The 21,534-nt window shown below is 49.3% G+C and overlaps 2 protein-coding genes and 1 long non-coding RNA gene across 8 annotated transcripts; 1 reads left to right on the top strand and 2 right to left on the bottom strand.

The window, feature by feature from the left end:
• The first annotated feature begins 635 nt into the window (after positions 1–635).
• LOC125711884 (uncharacterized) lies at positions 636–2,076 on the top strand. Of its 5 annotated transcripts, none has more exons than XM_048981306.1 (4): positions 636–792; positions 1,164–1,334; positions 1,445–1,763; positions 1,844–2,076. In XM_048981306.1, exons 2-4 carry the CDS (start codon positions 1,231–1,233, stop codon positions 1,949–1,951), a joined length of 531 nt encoding a protein of 176 aa, XP_048837263.1. In that variant the 5' UTR covers positions 636–792; positions 1,164–1,230; the 3' UTR covers positions 1,952–2,076. The 5 variants fall into 5 exon arrangements, with proteins under 5 accessions (XP_048837263.1, XP_048837260.1, XP_048837262.1 ...); XM_048981303.1 differs by having other exon boundaries at positions 1,074–1,334; XM_048981305.1 differs by having other exon boundaries at positions 636–925.
• Positions 2,077–6,212: 4,136 nt separating this feature from the next.
• LOC125711887 (uncharacterized) lies at positions 6,213–7,930 on the bottom strand. Of its 2 annotated transcripts, XR_007383137.1 has the most exons (3): positions 7,712–7,930; positions 7,213–7,305; positions 6,213–6,862 (listed from the first exon to the last, which is right to left on the bottom strand). It is a non-coding gene; the product is annotated as an uncharacterized LOC125711887 (long non-coding RNA). The 2 variants fall into 2 exon arrangements; XR_007383136.1 differs by lacking the exon at positions 7,712–7,930 and having other exon boundaries at positions 7,213–7,386.
• Positions 7,931–11,343: 3,413 nt separating this feature from the next.
• On the bottom strand, positions 11,344–20,472 carry slc6a4a (solute carrier family 6 member 4a). Its single transcript, XM_048981296.1, has 13 exons — positions 19,920–20,472; positions 19,375–19,509; positions 18,800–19,022; positions 17,943–18,081; positions 17,700–17,834; positions 17,463–17,566; positions 17,190–17,317; positions 16,508–16,620; positions 14,607–14,738; positions 14,266–14,365; positions 14,080–14,180; positions 13,829–13,996; positions 11,344–13,072 (listed from the first exon to the last, which is right to left on the bottom strand). The coding sequence occupies exons 1-13, from the start codon at positions 20,278–20,280 to the stop codon at positions 12,995–12,997; spliced, it is 1,917 nt and encodes a 638-aa protein (XP_048837253.1). The 5' UTR covers positions 20,281–20,472; the 3' UTR covers positions 11,344–12,994.
• Positions 20,473–21,534: the final 1,062 nt, after the last annotated feature.

Here is a 21,534-nt window from a genome sequence, read left to right as displayed (position 1 = left end):
TCACCATTAAAAATAGTGTTTGGATGTATGTGTGGATATAAAGTGGAAACAAGAAACAGAGAGAAAACTGAGTTTTCCTACATACAGGCAAATCTTTCTGATTTTTTTATACATTGTGTCTTTATCTCAGCCTTCTTTGCCTTCTAAATCCAAGCAAATCCGACTCTCTCGCACTACCATCCAGTATTTTGACTGGAAAAGCTGTAACAGAAGTCTGAGACGCCTAGGTAAGGAACATTATGTCAGAGCGCCAGTCACGCGAGCCTCTGAAAACCAGCTTCCTCCATCATTAGGCCGTGAGGCTCAGACAGCTCGCTGATTAGCTCTGATTCTACCGCTCACTTCAGGTCTCTTATGCTACCCTGTAACCTTCCAGCATCTACTCGGGGCCCATTAAAAATAAGAAATCTGTCACTAGCATGCAAATTCCCACTCTGCTTCCTCTGACCTGAGCATTACAGTCTAGCTGTTGATAAATATCACTGCACTAGGCATCTCAGCGGCACCGCTGCGGTCTGAGATCAGGTTTCAGTTGATGTCACCCCCCACCCCGCACACACACACACACACACACACACACCGTCATGCCCTATTGTATTTACTGCTCCACACCACATAGTTAGTGGTGCCTGGCAACCAGCAGACGCCACAACACACCAAGGACACCAGGGGCGAGACGCTGGTGGACGCCTCAGACTTTTCTGTCCTGCTGCACCCTACCGCAAAGTGAGGGATACATCTGGAATCCGGCGTAAAGACAAACCAAGGCGATTAAGGTTTTCCAAAAGAGAGGTGAGCAAGTTGAGCGAACCAGGCTGCAGGACACATCGACGCCACGGCGACAGCGTTGGGTGCAGCTCTGCTGTTAGATGTGGCAGAACTGACTACAAAGCCATACCGTCTGTTTGTCCGTCGGTCATGCCTGGTGAGACTTTATTCTTACACTGTGGTATTAAAAATACAGTCAATTGGCCGTCCAGCAATCTCTTCTGCACAATAGTAAACTTCTGACTGTGTGTAATTACGCTTTTACTCAGTAAGTTATCTCTTACTGCTGCCCATCTCATTCGTAGCCCATCTTTGAAGGCACCACCCCCACCACACACACACATCTTCTAGCTGTCAGTTTGAGAATAAATGAATATGGCAGCTCCTCACTCTAGTGGAAACCAGTGGTACTGCAGCCTGCAGCAGCCAAACGAAGGACAGTCGTCTGAGCTGAAGAGGAAGATGGAGCTGCAGGGCTGTGACCATGGAGCCAGACCAATCAGAGAGGCCTGGGATGTGGCACTCGCATGTGATTGGCTGGATGCTGATGAGAATAAAGAGATCAGGTACTGTATATACATTTTTAGTCCATAAAAGCAGGAAGACTATATGAAAACCCCCACAAAGAGGTAACTGCAGCATAGAGATTCTCACACACACATCTTGGGATCTTCAGGGTTTACCTGCTGAAAAACATTTTGCCAACACTGATTCCCTGCTTGGAGAAGCTCCTCAGAGAGGTGGAGGCGAGGGGGGAAGTAGCGAGAGGGAGCGCGACTGAAGAAAGCGAGGCAGCTCCCCAACTCAGGTTCAACCCTTTGAATTTCCTGGGACATAAACCTAATGAGGACCTCACCTCCTCCACGGAGCTCCTGCCACATCATCCATCTCTGTGGCGCCCCCTATTGCCACTCGGCTGGACCCTATTACCACCTTGGTTTGGAGCTCACGGTGCAGGAGCTGCAGAGATCGATGGGTGGAGAGCGAGATGGCAGGTGTGGAATGCCGAGTCCCTTGGTGTGTGTCCGACTGTCCTGGGACTGTGCTGCCATCTCCCCACGTGTTTGGCTTTTAGTTCCAGGGTATCGGAGCTACAGCAGCAGGTGCAGGAACACAGGCTGGAGGAGCACAGTCTGCACAGAGAAGCACAGGGAATGCCTGTGCCGACAGCGGGGACACCTGACACAGAGCACCTCATGTGACATGGCAGACCCCACGCTGAAGATGCAACACCCTGGAGAGGTATTTTAAAGAGGAATCTCCACACTGTTAACAGAGGTCAATAAAACATAGGGTGGCTTGTACAAATACCCGTCTCAGTCTCTTCCCTGGCTGCCAGTTTATCTGCGATTTGGATTACAGAGGGGATGACAGTGGGCGGGGCTTTGTGGACAGGCCAGCTGTGCTGAAGAATGTCATCCCAAACAAACCCCATAGGCTAAAGCCACTCATCCAAAGGTTTATGCACAGCACGTGGATTTAGGCATGTAGTGGAAACTGTACCTGATAGGCCTGTCACTCTGCTCCACAGTATAATCACATCTATCTGGCTGATTATTGTTATGATCAGAACCAATCTCTGACGAGCAGGGCACCAAGGGCATTGTGGGTAATATAACCTCTGCCTTACAGAGAGGCTCCAGTAAACAAAATTGCTGGGTAAAAGGCAAATAGCTGCATTTTGTAGACGAATTTTGAGCTTCACAGCCTTCCATGAAGTCAACTGTGTTCCAAATAAGTATCGTCTCATTTTGGGCTTCAAAATGTATGTAATCTTCAAGCATCCAAAAACATCAGATTACTGCATCGATGCGTCTACACATGATGCTTTGAAGTGTGTAGTTAGGGAAAGGCAGAGTGACCCACTGCGGCTTCCAGTCTCTCAGGGGTATACAGAGGAAGTCGCATACATTTCCAGGCCATTGTCAGCCACAATTATGAGGAAAAGCAAAGAACCCACAGAACACGGCACATGTAAACTTTATTATCATCCAATGACACAGAACTGTGCTTTCTGTGACAGTTCACCATTGTGCCAAGCCTCCTTCAGTGGGATGTCTTCGGAGTTTGCCTTCCATTTGGTCACTCTTGCAAGGCAGATAGGATCATGAACCCCAGCAAAGCACCAAGACACCGAGACTGACCAAACATCTTATTTCCTTTACAACAGTCAGGAGCTTGTTCTCATATCGGCCAGTCTGGGCTATCCCACATCTGCTTGTCAAAGTGAAACACACACCTGGCTGATCACAAAATCAACATTCCAGGGCAGCGATCTTAATCCCGGCCATGATCTGAACTGGAAACATCTACAAAATCTACAAAAAAACCAACAAGTTTGAACGACACGAGGGAGATACAAAAACTCCCATAATGGAGGAATAAGCAAAGATTTCCCCCAGCAAGGTTCAGAACCTCAAGATCCAAGAGATATATTTCTCAGCATACCAATTTCCTTTCTATGGGAGAATAACAGAACATAAAACATACAAATATTCCTGAAAATAAAGCGTGCACTGTAGACTGTATTGTCATTAAGTATATGACTCCTTCAGTGCTTTTCCGGCTAGCTGCTCTCAGCAAAGCCGCCTAGATGCTGAACACCTACCCTCAGCTGGTGGCTCATTTTTCATTGCCGTTCACCTCCCACCCCCCTGTGACCCTCCCACGCTTTTTTTGGCAGGGAGACAGCTCAGGCAGCGTGTGGGACGCCCATCACCAGCCAAGGTGACACGCAGGTTGCCACTACGACAGTCCAAACACGTCAGGCGTCTCCGCATCAAAGGGGGCAACAGAGCAGCTGGTGTAGAAACAGGATGTTCGGGATTCCAGAATCAAAACTCAAAACTTAACACAAGGGGTGCCAGAAGGTGGCAAGATCCCTGAAAGAAACAGGAAGTGAATATGCAGGAGAACAAGAAGGATCGAATCCTAGGAAAGAATCTGGTAACTGTAGCCTTTCAAATATTTTGTACATCATCATTTCCTGTGTATGAATACGGGGCAAATGGATAGTGTGGTGGTGCTGAGATTCCTGCAGTCAAGGTATGTAGAATGGACAGGACAAACTTCTCAAACCCAGCAGCTATGTGGCCGCCCCCCCCACCCCCAGCCAGATGCAGATAGCATAGGACAAACTTCTCAAACCTGGCAGCTCTGTCCCCCTCGCCTCTGCCCCCAGCCATCTGGCTCCTGACCCCACGGCTGCACATTCACCAGCTTTCCCTGAACAATGTTATTCCAGAAGCCTTCCTTTAATCTTTCGTACCACCCAGCCATTGACCTGCATGAGGCGAAAGGAGAATGGAGACGGGACCAGTGGGAGGAGACATCCGAGCAGGAGGAGGAAAAGGTGGGAGTGGGAACTGGAGCAGGAGCAAAGACAGGAGCAGGAGGAGAAGAAACTAAGAAGGAGGAAGAATCAGAGTAGGAGCACCACTCACTGCTCACGCATATTGTCAGGATGAGTGTTTCCGTCTCAAACTACACTGACCTGCCAGTTCTCCATGGAAACATTTCATATAAATTTAACAATAACAGAGAAATCACGTATATAAAAAACTATTGCCTCAGTGAATAGCAGCAGAGGAGAAAAGCCCGTGGCCTTCAGAGGAGCTGGAAGAACGGGCATCTGCGTCAGGGTTCAGCTTGTGCCACTAGAGTCTGGCATCCCAGGAGAGGCAGGCAGAGAGGCTGAAGGGGAGAGAGACTGTGCGGGATGGAGCAGGCGATGGCGGATGGAGGTGCTATGAGAGAGAGCGGGACCTCACAGGCCGCACAGCATTCACGCGGCGGATGGGGGCGTGGAGGGAGAGAGTGCGAACTTACAGGCTGCACAGCATTCACGCGGCGGATGGGGGCGCGGGGGGAGAGAGCGCAACCTCACAGGCGGCACAGCATTCACGCGGCGGACGGGGGCCCGGGGGGAGAGAGCGCGACCTCACAGGCCGCACAGCATTCACGCGGCGGACGGGGGCGCGGGGGGAGAGAGCGCGACTTCACAAGCCGCACAGCATTCATGCGGCGGATGGGGGCGTGGAGGGAGAGAGTGCGAACTTACAGGCTGCACAGCATTCACGTGGCAGACAGGGGCGCGGGGGGAGAGAGTGCGACCTCACAGGCCGCACAGCATTCAAGCGGCGGGCGGGGGGGGAGAGAGCGCGACCTCACAGGCTGCACAGCATTCACATGCCAGCAGGCAGGGGAAAGAAAGGGTTTGAGTTTGTCTCCATGTAACACTTTAGATTGTGGGGGGTGGATGTACTCCAGGTAATCTCTATTCTGCAGCTGAGGGAAAATAAGATGACATCACTGGAGCTTTATACACAGGTGGAGTCCTTGGCAGGACGACGAGAAAAGGTGACAGTGAGCAGGATGGTGATGTCACACGCTTTTGTTGGCAGGGAGACACTAAGCTAACTGAATGCACATGTTTACTTGGCGCCCCTACAGCTCCTTGTCTTGTTCTTTATCTTCATTTACCATCACCATAACGTCTCACTCACTGGATTGGGAGGTGCATGGGGAGGGCTAGCACATGTGTGCCCTGTAAAAGGAAGGCAGGTCCTGACTGTGACCCAGCCTGGACTTCAGGGGATGCCCCCTATGTGCTGAAAGGAGAATTGCACCAAGCAGAAGCTTCATTAGGTGCGTCAGCATATTTGGCCTCTTCCATACCCTGTGGAGGGGAACCTCTTCTATCCACACAAAGCAGATCTTTACAAGGCGCGTATGAAGAAATGCAATAAGCACACAAGGTGCACACAAAACATTATGGAGGCCGAGACATTTCGCATTATGGGTATAATATACTGGTGCTGAAAGTCACTGGATTTATGAATACACTTAGGCAATACTGCTTCATTTGCTGCACAGTGATTTTTCTTGCTACCATTGCTCCAGGGAGTAGCCAAGCTTTCCTGTACGATAATGCAAGACAGTATCCATTACATTGATGAATGCTGCCACCTGCTGGCTGTTTGGCAGAGTGCAGGCATTGCAGAAAATCACCCTTTACCTCAGGGTTCCCCAGTTCTGCTGTTGGAGGCCAAAATCCAACACAACTTGCCGATCTCCCTGCTCGATCACATTTAATTCTGCTAATTAGCAGCTTTAATAGGTGTGTTTGAACAGGGAACTCTACAAACTATGTTGGATTCTGGTCCTACAGGACTGGAAGTGGGATCCCTGCTTCACCTAATGGAACCTCCACCGGATGCAGGTACACGATCCAATGTGACCCGAGGGGTCAGGGGTGGACTGACTTCTCTGGGGGCCCTTAGACTGACATGGGAGGAGTGGCCCTAAGTGGGCCATTGCAGATTGTTTGGGAGTTGAATGGGAAACGAGGGAATTAAAATCAATAATATTTTAATCAAAGAGTGGGGGCCAGCAGAAAAAGTTGCTGATCGGGGTGGTGTCAGTAAAATTTGCAGTTTTTTTGCACTTTTACAGTTTTTATCGTATTATTTCTATCATTGTACATGGAGTTGTACATAGAATGTCATTTTACTGTGAACAATGACAAGGGAATTCAGTCCAATTCAGGAAATTCTGTATTCATGGGTCCCTAGCTTTTAGGGGGCCCAGGGGGCTGCCTATCCTTGATCGTATGAAGGGTTAATCTCAGCAGCCAGACTCTGGACTTGGGACACGGATCGTAGCTGCGCAGGGCCAGCAGGGGAAGCGACTCCCACAGACACGGGACAGGGTCCAGTCAGAGGGCGCGGATGCCCGCTTCAGTAATGGTTCACAAAAACAAACATTTTGAAACGGAGGGTAACTTGGACAGAAAATTAATTACATACATCCCACTAACTGGGTGGTAACTTTGTAATGTAAAGTTGAATGAAGCGCTTTCCGTCCACGACCCACTCCCTATCATATGAGACTCATTAATTTGTCTCAACGTTATTGATCAGCGATTGACCGAATCTCAGTATGTTAATATTACGGTAGCTATAGGGGGGCAGGGTCAGTCACATTGGCACCTCCACCCGGTGTCTTTTTCTGCAGCATCCCGGTGGAGCATAAACGACGATCCCCAGGATAAGGACAGCCAGCAGCAGGATCAGGGAGGTGGACACGGTCAGTCCTGTGGACAGACCGCGAAGTGTAACATGCGTACGGATTTACCGTTAAGACTCACACAAGCGCAGCTCACTTTGCGAAACGTACCATGCATACCTATAAAACCCTATTCAGTCGTTATTATAATTCTGTATTTCCTTTAATTAAATCAGAGTTAACCAAAGAAGTGGAGCGCACGTAAAGGCCATCTGTAAATTCCGTACAGTCCAGGGCTGCGCCCGGTTTCTCGAAGCCTTCTTAATTAACGCTATATACGTCGTTCGTAACTTCTGTCTTTTAACGCAGAACTTAAAAACGAATCGTTAAGAATGTTTCGAGGAACTGGGCGCAGATGTCATGTCGTTTATCTCTTACCCATTTGCTGTTGCCCAAGGAAACTCCCTCTTTTAAATGACCACTTCATATTGCCTATGTAAGCGTAGACGCAGATAATATTTCGATCTGTATCTGGATAATAACAAAAAGGGAAATATCACCGAAATAAAAAACAGAGGAGAGGAGAAGGCGGTCATATGACCATTCCCGAGATTCGCATCAGCAGTTAATTACCAGCATGTGACAAGTTTCCTTTTGCATGTTATTGCGCCCGTTGAAGATAAAATACATTGCGGACTTGCCCCCGATAACTATTAATTTAAAACTAGAAAGCTGATCATGCATGAATACCCATGATCTAAGCTTTGGGGTGCGTGATTTTATTATTGCGTATATTATTTGTTTAATCTCCCTAAAGCATCACCCGAATCCACCACAAACACACCCGCGCACACATGCGATGTACAGATACCAAAGTTCGTTTTCTGAGAAAATTGGCATGATTTACAGACACTTATCGATCTTATACTAGACTTACCTTGTAGTCTATTGTGTGTATTTGTGTGTATAATAATGAAAATATTAAATATGTTGTTAAGAACTGTCAGGCAGATGATAGAACTTGGAAGTTTCATTTGGTTAATACCTAATCCAGGTGTGCTATATTAGTTTTGGTTTTCTATTTCGCAATAGGCAAACCAAATGGTTCTGTTCAACTTCAAGAAAGGACATGTCGAGAAGCAACACGTTATAATGTTATGATATAATGTCGGCGAGGCCAGTCAGACCTATACGCGACATTGGCCGCCGTCTAGTCGCTAAGTTCTGAGGGGGCGTCGATTTGCCGGCCAATTTTCTGCGGAGTGGGGAGGCGTCAGCGGTGGTGGTCGTCTAGGGCGCCCTATCGGCTGGGACTGGCAATGAACGTCAGTGTACTTAAGTTTTGGGTGCAAAACCAATATATCACGCATTATCTATTGTCAGACGCTGGATGGCGCCAAATACTAAATGATCTTAATCGCAGAGCCATTGTACCGTATTTTTGATAATGAGTTTGGACTTCCATAAGAAAGTTAGAAGTAGAAAATGATCTCCTACTTTAGCTTAAGATAAAATTGTCAGCAGTAATTTCTTAGATGGTTATTTCTTTGATAAAAGTTGGCCTTATTACTTTTGTCTTTACTTTTTAAAAACGTAGTTTCCCCATAGTGCACTGTCCGTCAGCAGTACAGGCTCGCCCCATCTGAAACCTGCACAGAAAGACACGGGGGGACAAAGGTTGGCCATCATCTCATCCTCCCTGCTCTGCTTGTCTCCATATCGCTGCTCAGCCCCCCCCCCCCCCCAGCCTCTCAGCCTCTGTCTCTTTGAGCACTGGCCTTTAATGAAAAAGCAGATATGGGAATCTCACAGCATTCTGGAAACAATAATATTGACTGTGGATGAGAGAGTAAGGGGGGGGGGGGCATGAAGGACTGGGGGTGGAGGTGTCTGTGGAGATAACCAGTATTCTCTCTGTGCAAAATGAGTTCATTAGCCGTGCACAGACAGTGAGGAGCAGTCCGCACTGATAAAGGCAGCCAGCACTAGCGGGGCTGGGGGGTCTGCTGCCGGTGGGGGGGGGGCTTCATTTCCTGTCTTCAGAGCTTCGACATATCAGGAGATCTACAGGATACATAGGATTGCATGGTAGATCAGTGGCAGGGGAGATCATGACAAGGGAAATGCAGGAGTAACAGAAAATTAGTGAAAATGTAAAAAGTGGTAACAGCTGGGGGTTAGGGTTCAGACCTGGCAAAAGAATTAAACAATTTTGCAGGATTAAATACACTTGTAACTTCCACAGGGTCTGGGAGTGTGAAATCCATCATTCTGAGATGTACAGAGAGGAAGAGGTCCGGTTTGCCCACGGCATGCATGTTGCAGCATACAGTATGCTGGCCACAGAGGATAATGCACCCCCTGCGCTGATGAATTATTACTGAGCCACTTAAAGGCTCTTAAGATTTTTCTGGTATAACAAACTGTGGGACAAGAAACTTCTGGTGCAAGGAGGTGTGAGAAGCAGAGGAGCCGTGATTATGGAGCGGCGTGAGGAGCAGAGGAGCCGTGATTACTGAGCGGTCTGAGGAGCAGAGGAGCCGTGATTACGGAGCGGCGTGAGGAGCAGAGGAGCCGTGATCACAGAGCGGCATGAGGAGCAGAGGAGCCGTGATTACGGAGCGGCGTGAGGAGCAGAGGAGCCGTGATTACGGAGCGGCGTGAGGAGCAGAGGAGCCGTGATTACGGAGCGGCGTGAGGAGCAGAGGAGCCGTGATCACAGAGCGGCATGAGGAGCAGAGGAGTCGTGATCACGGAGCCGTCTGAGGAGCAGAAGAACCGTAATTACGGAGCGGTGTGAAGAACAGAGGAGCCATGATTACAGAGTGGTGTGAGGAGCACAGCAGCCGCGATTACGGAGCAGTATGAGGAGCAGAGGAGCCATGATTACGGCAGACAATGGGGCCGAGGGGGGCAGGGAGGGGCAGCAAGGCCTTTAATATAGATGATGTGCGATAAGCTGAGAGAACAGGAAGTTACCATCACACAGGAGAGTGGCCCCATGGGAAAGTGACCTAGCGACATGCAGCAGGCCAGTCAGGCATGAGCAGGGTGTGTGCTGCTGTTTGGGGCTGCTGTTTGTCCTCAGTGCTGATTGTTCTTTGTCTTCCCGCTTCATGACCCCCAGACCACCTCCCAAAATCATACAGCATCCCCTGTAGGTAGATTAAACCTGATGATGAAATCATGGATCTGGTCACAAGATGACTTCAGCATTTTAGGTTGGATTATCTGTGCAATTGAACCTTAAAAAAACCTTAAAATGATGTTCATAGAATGATATTTCCAACCCCCCCGGGACTGAGGGGCCCGGCACGTTGGCCGTTCCGTAACGGTCTGCAGGAAACCCCAGGCCTGCGACATGCTGCTCTGTGAGTGTGTAACTGTGAGTGTGTAACTGTGAGTGTCTGTGACTTCTTATAACCTCTGCTAAAGATTTACACATCATGTTGCATCAGATCCTCTTTAAAGCATCACCCCCGGGGCCCCATGTACTATGCTGGATGGGGGGCCATGCTTCCTAGGGGGGGGGGGAGTTCTCAAATGTAATATTCTTCTTCTCACACAGTTACAGACCTACCAGCCCGAGTCGCCCATTCAGCCTGACACTTACACATACTGTACCCTGGAGCATTTGTTTTATTATCCGACTCTGTTCTGCATCATATCACACCAGATCACACCAGAGAAACAAACGTCCCTTTAAGAAATTGCAGTGTGTGCTTGATTCAGCCAACCAGAAATGAGGCTGCCATGTGACAGCTGGGTCCTGTATGGTGAAGCAGGGTTTCTTGCATTGCCAGATAATTTGCCAGATTTAAGGTAGTCTGGGTTAAATGTAAGTGAGCAGAGATAAAGTCCATTTAAACTGGGGTACCTTAAATCTGACCAGCTAAGCAAGAAGTCCAGCTTCATGATACAGGTACAAATATCATTATGTATGTTCATTTACTCTGATATTACTGAGGTCAGAACTGAATGCAAAGTGTTTCCAAAAAGTATTGGCTGAAGTCATTTCTTACAATGTAATGACAGTCAAGTATATTATTTGATGTAATTAGACCATTAAATCTGATATTAAGGCAGTGAATAAATTTAATGAAATGTTTGCACCAACAGGATGGACTGAAGGACGTGAAGGGTCAGAGGAAGGTGAGAAGGTGAAAGAGCAGTGTTGAGGATGAGGAAGAGGATGAAGATGAGGGGTATGAAGACAAGGAAGAAGATGGTAAGGGGCTGGGGAAGGGGGCGAGGAGGAAGGATGAAGAAGAGGAAGGGGATGAGGAAGAGGATGGTGAGCACTGTCCCTGCTACACAGAGATGAGGTCGATGGAGACCGCAGTGTGCATTTGTGTTCAGTGTCCAATGGGCACAGAGGGCAGGAAGGACAGGCAGGCTGGTTGCTACATTTCTTAACCTGTCATATCAGGTAACAAGTGGGTTAACCCCTGTGTTGCCCACCTGCTCTTAGCCTGGAGCCCAGGGGCCTAATTCTCAACTTCACCCATCCGGGGTCAGGGGGCCACAAGGCTCACAAACTGCATGTCCACAGTGGAGGCAGATTCAGCGTCCATTGATATTCCTTTTTATTTCTCTTCATTTATATGTAGTTTTCTCCTTTACATGGATATACAACCTTTAACAGACTGACACAGATCATATGCTTAAAATGTACAGTTTACTCTGTATTTCACAGGATATAAGACACCAGTGAGGAGGCAGAGGGGCCTGTAATGAAAGCAGAGTCATACAGAAACACACTGGCACACTGCATATATCTATCTATCTATCTATCTATATATATGTATATATTTATCTATGTATTTTTCCTGATCTGGACTGTTAGTTTCTGCACACAGGGAACACATGTTCAGACAGAGGGCTGCACAGATGGCACTGGACAGACGGGACAGAGACAGACACCAGCACGTGGATTTACGGGTCACACACGCCACACGGGCCCCTTGCAGAGCTTGCGCACACACACACACACACACACACACACACACACACACACACACTGTGCATACTGAGCACGCAATGAGCAAATACACACACACGCTGTACGTACTGAGCACGCACACATACGCTGTGCATACTGAGCATGCACTGAGCGCACACACACACACACACACACACACACGCCTTGTGCATACTGACGCTTCCATTCAACACCTTTTTCTTTTTTGGTGCTCATATGCAGAGCAGGAATTTGTTAATATACCTGAATCTGGCATGAGTGTGAACAGTCAGCGTTTGCAATAAAAATATACCCATGTTACAGGTGTCGCTCCACGATAAATGTGACAAACGAGTACATTTCGGTACAGAATATATCAAATTAATTACAGCAGTGGTGATATTTTTAAATAAATACACATCTTATATTGGAATAGACTAGACATATAATCTAGACATACATATATATTTTGTACATATAATCTGATACGTGGATTTCATACAACATCCTGATATACAACTTTTCATCTGCTAAAATACACACACACATACATACAAACAGGCTCACACACACACAAATACAACCCACTGGAGCTTTCCTTCCACTCAACAGGACCTCCACTGGAGAAGAGTCTCATCCAGGAGCTCCGGCCCAGACCTCCGGCCCACAAACTGGTTCTTATGCCTTTTATCATGAAGACTTAAGTGGCAGAACAGGTAACAGTGGAGGCCGAATGCAAAAGTGCTGCCGTTCGTGTCCGTAAATAAAACAAATGCGTAGCTGCAAAACGCACGAATTAAAAAAATATATCTGAGTGATTCACTATGATTGTGAAAGCTCTGAAGTGTGTTGTCACGGTCACTTCCAGTAAAACGTACGGACGTACATCAGCGGACACACTTCACTGAAAAGTTACAGGACTGAACAGTAAAAATGTCACAGTTATACAATATATTTTGTGTATATATAAACATCAGGTGTGTAGGTGTTTGCTCAGAGCCGTTGTGTCTGATTGGTCTGGTTTAGGCCACAAAATGCGTGACAATATTACATAACGAAAAATACATATTAATTAAAAAAATATAGAAACAACGGCATCTTTGGCCCAGATCCCACCTTCATGATACAACCAGCTGGACGCAGAAATTGTCCACGTCTGGAAGGTAAGAGAGAAATTGCAGAATGAGGGTGGTCATTGGGGGGGTGTGCCCTTCCTGCAGTACCGCCAAATGTCCTGTAGAGGGTCAGACGCTGTCCTGGTCAGACCGCGTTGGTGACGATGTCTCTATGTGGACCTCCAGCTGCCCCAACCTCTGGGGTGATGCTCTTCAGGAGACGCTGTGGGGGACAGAGGTATTCAGGGTAAAACTGAGGACATTGACAAAATACTGTAAAACGGGCTTCACTCCTAATCACAGCGTAGAAAAGAATGTATCAATGAACAAAGAGGCTGGTTTATTAACCAACGTCTCCACACAGATGCGTTTCAGTGTGATACCTTCTTCAGTGTGCTAACGACAACGTGTATTTCTAATGTTTTTAAACAGACATATTCATTGGCACAGTCTGCTGGACAGCCAACGGTAACACAACAAGTGTCATGCAAGCTGCCTGACTGAAACTGCCATCATTCGCATTTCAAAGGCACCACAACACAATGGTTGCGTCACCAATGCCCCATCGCTATCACTGTCACCGTCACCGTTGCAGTCACTGTGAACGGGCCCTGGTCTGGCCTTGGTCCTGACATGACACCTGGACACCCACTGACAGCCACTTTCAGCAGCAGAGGCTCTGAGCGAACAATGGCCGTCTGGGAGGAGATGGAGCTGGGGACAGGTGCGATGCGGGGGCTGGGGGCATGTGCGCTCATGCTGGGAATTCATGTCATTCACTGCAGCCTTTTCACGGCACAGCCTCGCTGTCACGGCTGTCGCCGATCCGTGTAGCATGATTGAATCTACAGACACTATCTGTTAACGCATGTAGGTGTCGGGAAACACAGCTACGCATCTAGAAGCTTCCACGTCAGTGCATGGGGGTGTGCATGTGCCCAGCGTCGGGGGTGGGGGGGGGTGGGGGCTCTGCACACACCTGTTTGAAGGGGCCCGGCGTGATGAGCAGGTGGTAGACCATGTAGGAGGGCACACAGATGAAGGAGGAGATGCCAATGCAGTATCCCAGCACCGTGGTCCAGGCCGGGTAGAGATAGTGAAACAGCTTCACCTCGGGCGGGAAGGCCAGGAAGCTGCCGATGATGAACTGGGGGTGTGGGGGGGGGTCTCATTAGCCTTATAGAGATCTTACAGAGATCTGCACCCAAGTCACACCAGCGTGCCGCTCACCAGCAAGAAGCAGGGGCAGATGACCATCCAACACACCCTCCAGAACCAGCTTGGAGAGAAGCCCAGCATCATCTGGACATCGCTGCAGAACCGCGAGGTTCCTGCCAGGACACAAGCCCAGAAGTGAACATCAGGCACAAATAAAGAATGTCTCAGGTGTTACATCTGGGAGCACGGAATGTCTACCATAGAACCAGGACACTGCGATGACCTCCAGGAAGACCACAGTGATGACAGCAGGGCCAGTGGCATACTCCTCAAACAACTTCACCACGAAGGCACCACCCTGGAGGTGGGAGGTAGGAAAAATGGGAGAGAGGGCATTAACAGGCTGATCGGAAGAGAGAGAGGGCATTAACAGGCTGATTGGAAGAGAAAGAGGGCATTAACTGGGTGATTCACATGTAACACTGGATGCCTCAAGGATGAGAACCTGCAAAAATGCTGGCCTCATCTGGTTGTGTTCCTCAGCCACTATGCCCCCTAGTGGTTCTGCAAGAGCAGGACAGAGGTGAGGGGAGACTCACGTATGTGAGGGTGGAGAGGGCCCCCAGGTAGCAGATGCACACCAGACCCAGCACGGCCCACTCCCGCCGCTTGGCCAGTACATGCGGAAACTCATCGAGCAGCGCCGTGATCACGCCTTCCAGTCCGGCGAACTGGGCAGAAGCAAGGAGAAGTGGGGATGGAGAGAGAGTGAGAGTGAGAGAGAGAGAGAGACTTTCACCTTTAAAGGCTCTTTATCAAGACAAAAGCACAAACAATGGCAGTAAAAAACCAAAAAAATATATATATTAAAAAATGTAAATTTAAGACATCGCACAAAACCCCAAAAGTCAGAAAAGCTACCCAATGTCACACTTTTAACACTAGGCCCTCATCATTACACAACACCCCTCCTTGTACCCACACAGTCGAGAAATCCTGCAAGGTATGGGTCAGCGAGGAATATGTAAACTCCACCCTGAGCCTCATCGCCACCAGCCGCACCAGCACCACCAGCCCCACCAGTACAAACTCAGGATCCGTCAACCCAGCCTCTCTCAGCTTATTTTTCCAAGACAGCCGAATCGCAAGCTTGGCCTGCCCCACCAGAAGATTCAACATGCACAACTAGCCCTTCTCACGCGCCTTGTATCTTGGACAATAAATAAAGAATACATCAGAGAAATCTGCCCCAAACTGCACTTCCAGCTGCTGGAACATGGTCTCAAGTGATGGTCTCAAGCCACGTGCACCTCAAAAACACATGAGTCAAAGTTTCATCCTGCCGACAAATCGATCAGGCCCCCACCACAGAAGGATCAATATGCTCCACATGTCTATTTGTGGCCACAGCCCCATGCATGATCTTCCACTGCACATCAGCTGTGTGCTTCTCTATGGGGGGCTTGTACAGCGTCTTCCAACAGCCCGAGAGAGAGAGAGAGAGGGGGAGAGAAAGAGAAATAAAAAGAGAGAGAGAGGGGGCAGAAATAGAGTGTTTTCAGAAAGGGGGCAAACAGTGGCCATTATATCATGCAGGTCTGAGCGTATATGACAGCTGATAAAAGCGGAGGACAATAACAGAGAAGCGGCGGGAGCGGCTCTGCTGATAAGGAGTGTCAGTCCAGCTGGCCGCAGAGCGCGCAGGCGGGCAGCTAATAAAGGGACGGTAATGAAAGTGCGCGGGCCGGCGCAATCGTAAAGGAGGGCGAATTAGCCGTATCACAGGCGCGCGAGGAGCCGGCGGCCCACACACCAGATATCAGCCTAGCTAAGAAAGTGTCAATAACGGCCGGCTGTACAAAGGTGGCGGGAGGCGGGGGAGGCGGCGGGCGGGGGACGGCGGGGGAGAAGGGCCAAAAAGCCAGACAGATGTAAGAGAAACGCTCAGCGCGGGCTTCAGGGAGGAGATAAAGCCCGACGTGCACCCCGGCCTCTCAGGACCAGAGGCTCAATCTCACTTCTCATTTTATTTGATTGGACTGGAACGCAGCTGAAAGATTCCTTTATATTCAGAAACTTTGTCTGGGATGGAATTTCCAGCAAGGGGTCTGTGGAGGAGCCGAATCAGCCGATTTAGGCCCTGGAAGAAGTATTAAAAAAAGGAGCCCCCTACCTCGGCCCCCACCCCAGACTAGGGGGTACAGCTTCTGTTCCCTTACAGAGATTTAATTCAGTGTATTCTGATTTGAGGTTCCAGTCAGACTCAAAACAGAGCATTCCACATCCAAGACTTTCGTTTTATCTGGGTGAAGATCGTGTAAATGTATTTACAACATCTTCACAAGCATAACGGAGGATCACTGCTGCCACACACACCCTATGAGAAATTTTATGCTCCTCTTGTGGGGAAACATTTCTAAGCAGGAGCGTTAGCCAGCGTTAACCTTAACCTGGCATCACTGCGAGCACGTGCCGAGGAAGTGCTCTGAGGGAGACTGACCGTGCTGTCCAGTCCGAGCATGATGATCATGAGGAAGAAGATGATGGCGAAGAAGGTGGCGGCAGGCATGTTAGCGATGGCCTCGGCATAGATGATGAAGAGCAGACTGGGGCCTGTGGGGAGACCAGGAACAGACCATGGGGGAGGTACGAGGAGGAACAAGGTCAAAGGGAAAGCACACAGCAGTAGTCCTTCATGGACGGATTACAATTCCAGGCAGGCTTTAAAGGGCCCCAGATGCATTTTCAAATTTTGAGAAAAATTATGCAGCCTTATTGAGTTTTGGAAAATTAACAAAAGTTCTTTGTTGGTTTCAATGAGGACTGAGGAAGTTTTGCTTCCCAATACTATGACATATGAGGAAGCCTGACTCCCGTGCTTAGCTGTGTGTCTGCCTGATCTGCGCTCAGCTGTGTGTCTGACTGATCTGCGCTCAGCTGTGTGTCTGCCTGATCTGCGCTCAGCTGTGTGTCTGACTGATCTGCGCTCGACCGGGTGTCTGACTGATCTGCGCTCGGCCGGGTGTCTGACTGATCTGCGCTCGGCCGTGTCTGCCTGATCTGCGCTTGGCCGGGTGTCTGCCTGATCTGCGCTTGGCCGGGTGTCTGCCTGATCTGCGCTCGGCTGTGTGTTTGCCTGATCTGCGCTTGGTTATGTGTCTGACTGAGCTCCTGTTCCTCACCTGCGTCCTTGGCTACATGATCCACGCCTTGGTTGCGCATCTCCGCCATGTAACCCAGCACTGTGAAGATCACAAACCCAGACAGGAAACTGGTCAGACAGTTAATGGAGCTGGTTACCAAAGCGTCCCTGAGAGAGAGAGAATGGAGGGGGGGGGGGTACAGAAAGAGAGAGCCACAGAACCACTCAATTACAAATCACTCTATGTCCACTCAGAAAATCTCAGCTTGATTCTGGATGTTTTTAATGTCACTGGCAAGCAAATCCATCTCACTTGTAGCAGTTGTTGTGGAAGGGGTTGTAGCTGGCGTAGGCCAGGAGGACTCCAAAGCCAGGTCCCAGAGAGAAGAAGATCTGTGCTGCTGCATCTATCCAGACCTGAGGCACAGGAGCAGATGGCAGTGACTTCAAAGCGCGGGCCAGCAGAAAGACAGACACATATTTAGTTATTAATCTGACTGTAATGAGATTGAGATGGACATAAGTCTTCACAGTCCCTTCAATTATTCACCGTGGTACTAAGAAGCTTCTTCCAATCAGGCTTCAGGTAGTAGACCACGCCCCTCCAGGCACCGGGCAGGGTGGCCCCTCGAATGAGTAGCAGCACGAGCACCACATACGGCAGGGTGGCCGTCACCCACACAACCTGAGGAGGACAGATAGGCCTTACCACTGCTGAACGGTGCCAGACTTGCCCCCAGCTCAATAATTCCACCCCCATTACAGGCCCTGCCCCTCCACATGTGCAGCCCACCTTGCCGGAGGTTTTGACCCCCTTCCAGATGCTGAAGTAGACCACGGTGAAGATGAACAGCAGACAGAGTGCCAGCTGCCAGCTGACTGTGCCCAACTGGTGCAGCCCTGAGGAGAGGTGGACCTGCAGCACCTGTCTCCTAGATGAGAGACAAGAAGGGTACCATGAGAGAGGGAGTGGCTGAGTGAGTGGGAGGAGCCATGGCTACAGGGGAGGGGCTTAACATAAAATGCAGCTACTGACAGAGGGGTGGGTAGGTGGGGAGAGGGTGCGGACGATCTGTCACCAAACAAGACAATTCATTGCAGCAAGGCAGGAAACTGAGCGAGAAAACAGAGAGCTGATATACGGTGTGGAGGATAAGAACACACAGCAGATGGACAGAGCGAAGGCCTTTGAGCAGTGACGAAAACTAAGAACAAAGGATAAACCTCCACAAAGCTGGAAATGCCTCTCGAAGTCCAGCTGATAAGTACAAGCGTCTCACGAGCAGAACAGCGAGACGGAGGGGTGACAGGGCAGGCCGGCCTTTGATGTGGCGGTATGGAACGGTACGGCTGACAGCCTGCCCCCTCGCCTGCGCTTACGTCTCTGATTTGCATATTAGTGTGTTGGATGATATCATCCAGAAATTTATACAGCTGTCAAATCCATCCATCCCCACTGACATTATCTGGAACTGGAGCCATTGAGATTAAGTGCCTTGCTGAAGGACAGTCCATCAGCTCTGCTCTTGCAGGACGAAGCTGCATCCTTTTTGTCGTGGTGATCCCTGGAGCTTCTGCGTGACTAGCCCCCCCCCTCCCCCCCATCCTATCTTTGCTGCACTAACTTTCCTCTCACTTACATGCACTTACGTATAGAACTCCTCGGCGGGGGAGATGGAGTGGTCGCTCCAGCTGACGTTGCGGTCGGTGAAGGTGTAGCGGGTGCAGTTGGCGGTGTTCCAGGCATTGCCACACGTGCTCCAGGGCAGCATGGAGCTGAAGGACGATAGCAGGTAGTAGAGCGCCCAGGCCATGATGGTGTTGTAGTAGAAAGCGATGTAGAGGGCGATGATACAGATGGCGAATCCGATTCCTGTGAAGTGGGAGGCAGAGGGGCCACGTCATTTTGTGGGACTCGCTTGGACTAGTGATGGACCAAATGATGCTTAATAAACTATTTGCTGTTATTTTTTACCCCACTAGATGGCGCTCCATGTACAAAAAAAGGGCTCAAAGCATGCCTTAAAGGAAACCAAGAGCACCATCTAGTGGGGTCAAAAATTCTGCAAATGGTTCATGAAGCATTATTTTGTCCATCGCTAGCTTGGATCCAGCTGGCAGTTTGACAAGCAAATGTGACAATTTCATAACAAAGGGAGGAAGTCCAGCTGGGTTGGGTGTGGGGGCCTTTAGGTACATGACAGCCATGGAGCTGTATATCATACCTTTGAAAATGGGGCAGACCTGCCTCCAGATTGAGATGCAGCCACTTCGGTGAAACTGGCCCAGTGCCAGCTCCATGTAGAACAGGGGCACCCCGCCAAACACTGCCATCAGCAGATAGGGCAGCAGAAATGCACCTGGAGAGCAAGGGAATTTAAAAATAAAAGCCTGCTGAATAACTGAATGGGACAGTTATAGGAACATGAGCTAACTGACTGTGACTAACTGACTGAAAATGATTGACTGACTGACTGACTCTGACAGTCTGACTTTGATTGAATGTCATTACCTGACTGTCTGTGACTGACTGTGACTGACCGACTGACTATGACTGAATGACTGTGACTGATTGTAACTAACCAACTGACTGACTGTGACTGACTGTAACTAACTGACTGACTGTGGCTGACCGTGATTGTAACTGTGACTGACTGAGACTAACCGACTGTGAATGAGTGATTAACTCTGATAGACTGTGACTGACTGACTGTGACCAACTGACTGACTGTGACTGTACTGACCAACTGAGTGCTGCCTCCTCCCTCACCTCCTCCATTCTGGTAGCAGATGTAAGGGAAACGCCACACGTTGCCTAGGTCCACAGCATACCCAACCACTGAGAGCAGAAAGTCCATCTTCTTGCTCCAGGTTTCACGGGGGAGCTCTAAGCTAGTCTGCTGGACCACCAGGGTTCTGGGAGCCCCCCCACCACCGGTACAGGCCTCAGTGGGGCTCTGGGGTGAGGAAGCAGGGTAGCCGTTGGAGACCTGGCTTGACTGCGGGCCGGCCTTTGGCCCTTTCTCTGCCACGCCATCCGCCATAAGCCGGCCATTTTCCTGTGCCTCCTCGTGGCCCCCGCCCTCTGTCTTGCACTCCTCCTGTGTCATCATTGGCTGCTTCATCTCCATGGTTTCAGTAGTTTGTTACAGCTGTGATGTGAGCAGCAGTGGTGGAAATCTGGCGGCCACCGTGGTGCCCATCAGGGGAAGAGGGCGTGGGCAGTTGTGCCAAGAGCCTGAGATGGAGGCCTGGATGCCTGTGACTTTTTGGGGTGAGATGAAGGAATCTCTTGTGTTTGAATGGCTTGGCTGGGGGCTGGCTGACTCTCACACTGCAGAGACACAAGAAGCATTCTAGGCGTTACTCCTGCACACTCAGCACCAATGTCAATCCCCTTCACACTGCCCAAGAGACCCCTTCATCCAAAGCCACTCCTATACAGGTTAACTTCATATGTTTATTGATTTATACATTTACGGCACCCCTGAAATATCAGAATATTAATAAACCATTAGTGAATTAGTACTGATACATTAAGGCCTTATTCATAACAGGAAGTATGCTTGCAACAGTCAGTAAACGGTGATGAACAAGTGGGGAACAGCATGACTAACATCCCAGCATACTCCACAGAAAGCTGAGCCCCTAGACCTGGGGGGTCCTGCTGGAACAGATTTAATCATTTCTGTTTCCTTGATTTGCTTGTTGTTGTGATGCTTGTGGCCGTGTATCACCCCAAACAAATTTGAATGGTAAATAGAATATAAATTAACTGGTTATGAGAAAAACAAGCATTGGTAAGATCTGAAAAGACCATAACAGGATGAAGGGTGGGGGTCCACTGGAGCCAGGAGGAAGGCGGTCTTCTGATAGCTTAAGGAATGCAATGGTTTTGCTGCTTCCTGATAGATAACTTTCAGGTTATGGCCCCTCAAACACATGGAACTGATTTTTCTTAACTCATCTCATTCTGGCCGGTGGCATCAGTCGTGAAAGCAAAGGGCTCGTGTGGCGGATGCCCCCTGGGGCCACCCTGGGGCCCGGAAACGGGGAGCGGGCCATGTGGCCGTACAGAGAGCCGTGTTACAGACTCAGAACCCTGCAGAATGATCCGGCAACATTCCATTCATATGGAAACAATCAGCTTAAGACAGACAGAGAGAGTGAGAGAGTGAGAAAGGCGGGAGAGGGACCTGCCTCCGGGGGGCAGGAAAGAGAGATTAAAAAAAGCAGAAAGATATACAGTGAAGACAACAAAGGTATATACCCTCAGATGCTGACAGTGGGGCGGAGTGGGAGGGGTGATGATTGGGAAACAGAGGATATGATTTTTGTTCACTGGTAAGCAGGATGGCTTCAAACATTTTAATATCCTGAGCACA

Source organism: Brienomyrus brachyistius, chromosome 17 (genome assembly GCF_023856365.1).
Source record: "Brienomyrus brachyistius isolate T26 chromosome 17, BBRACH_0.4, whole genome shotgun sequence".
NCBI lineage: Eukaryota > Metazoa > Chordata > Actinopteri > Osteoglossiformes > Mormyridae > Brienomyrus > Brienomyrus brachyistius.
The sequence above is the reverse complement of the archived record's forward strand: the minus strand, read 5'-3'. Positions and strand labels throughout refer to the sequence as shown.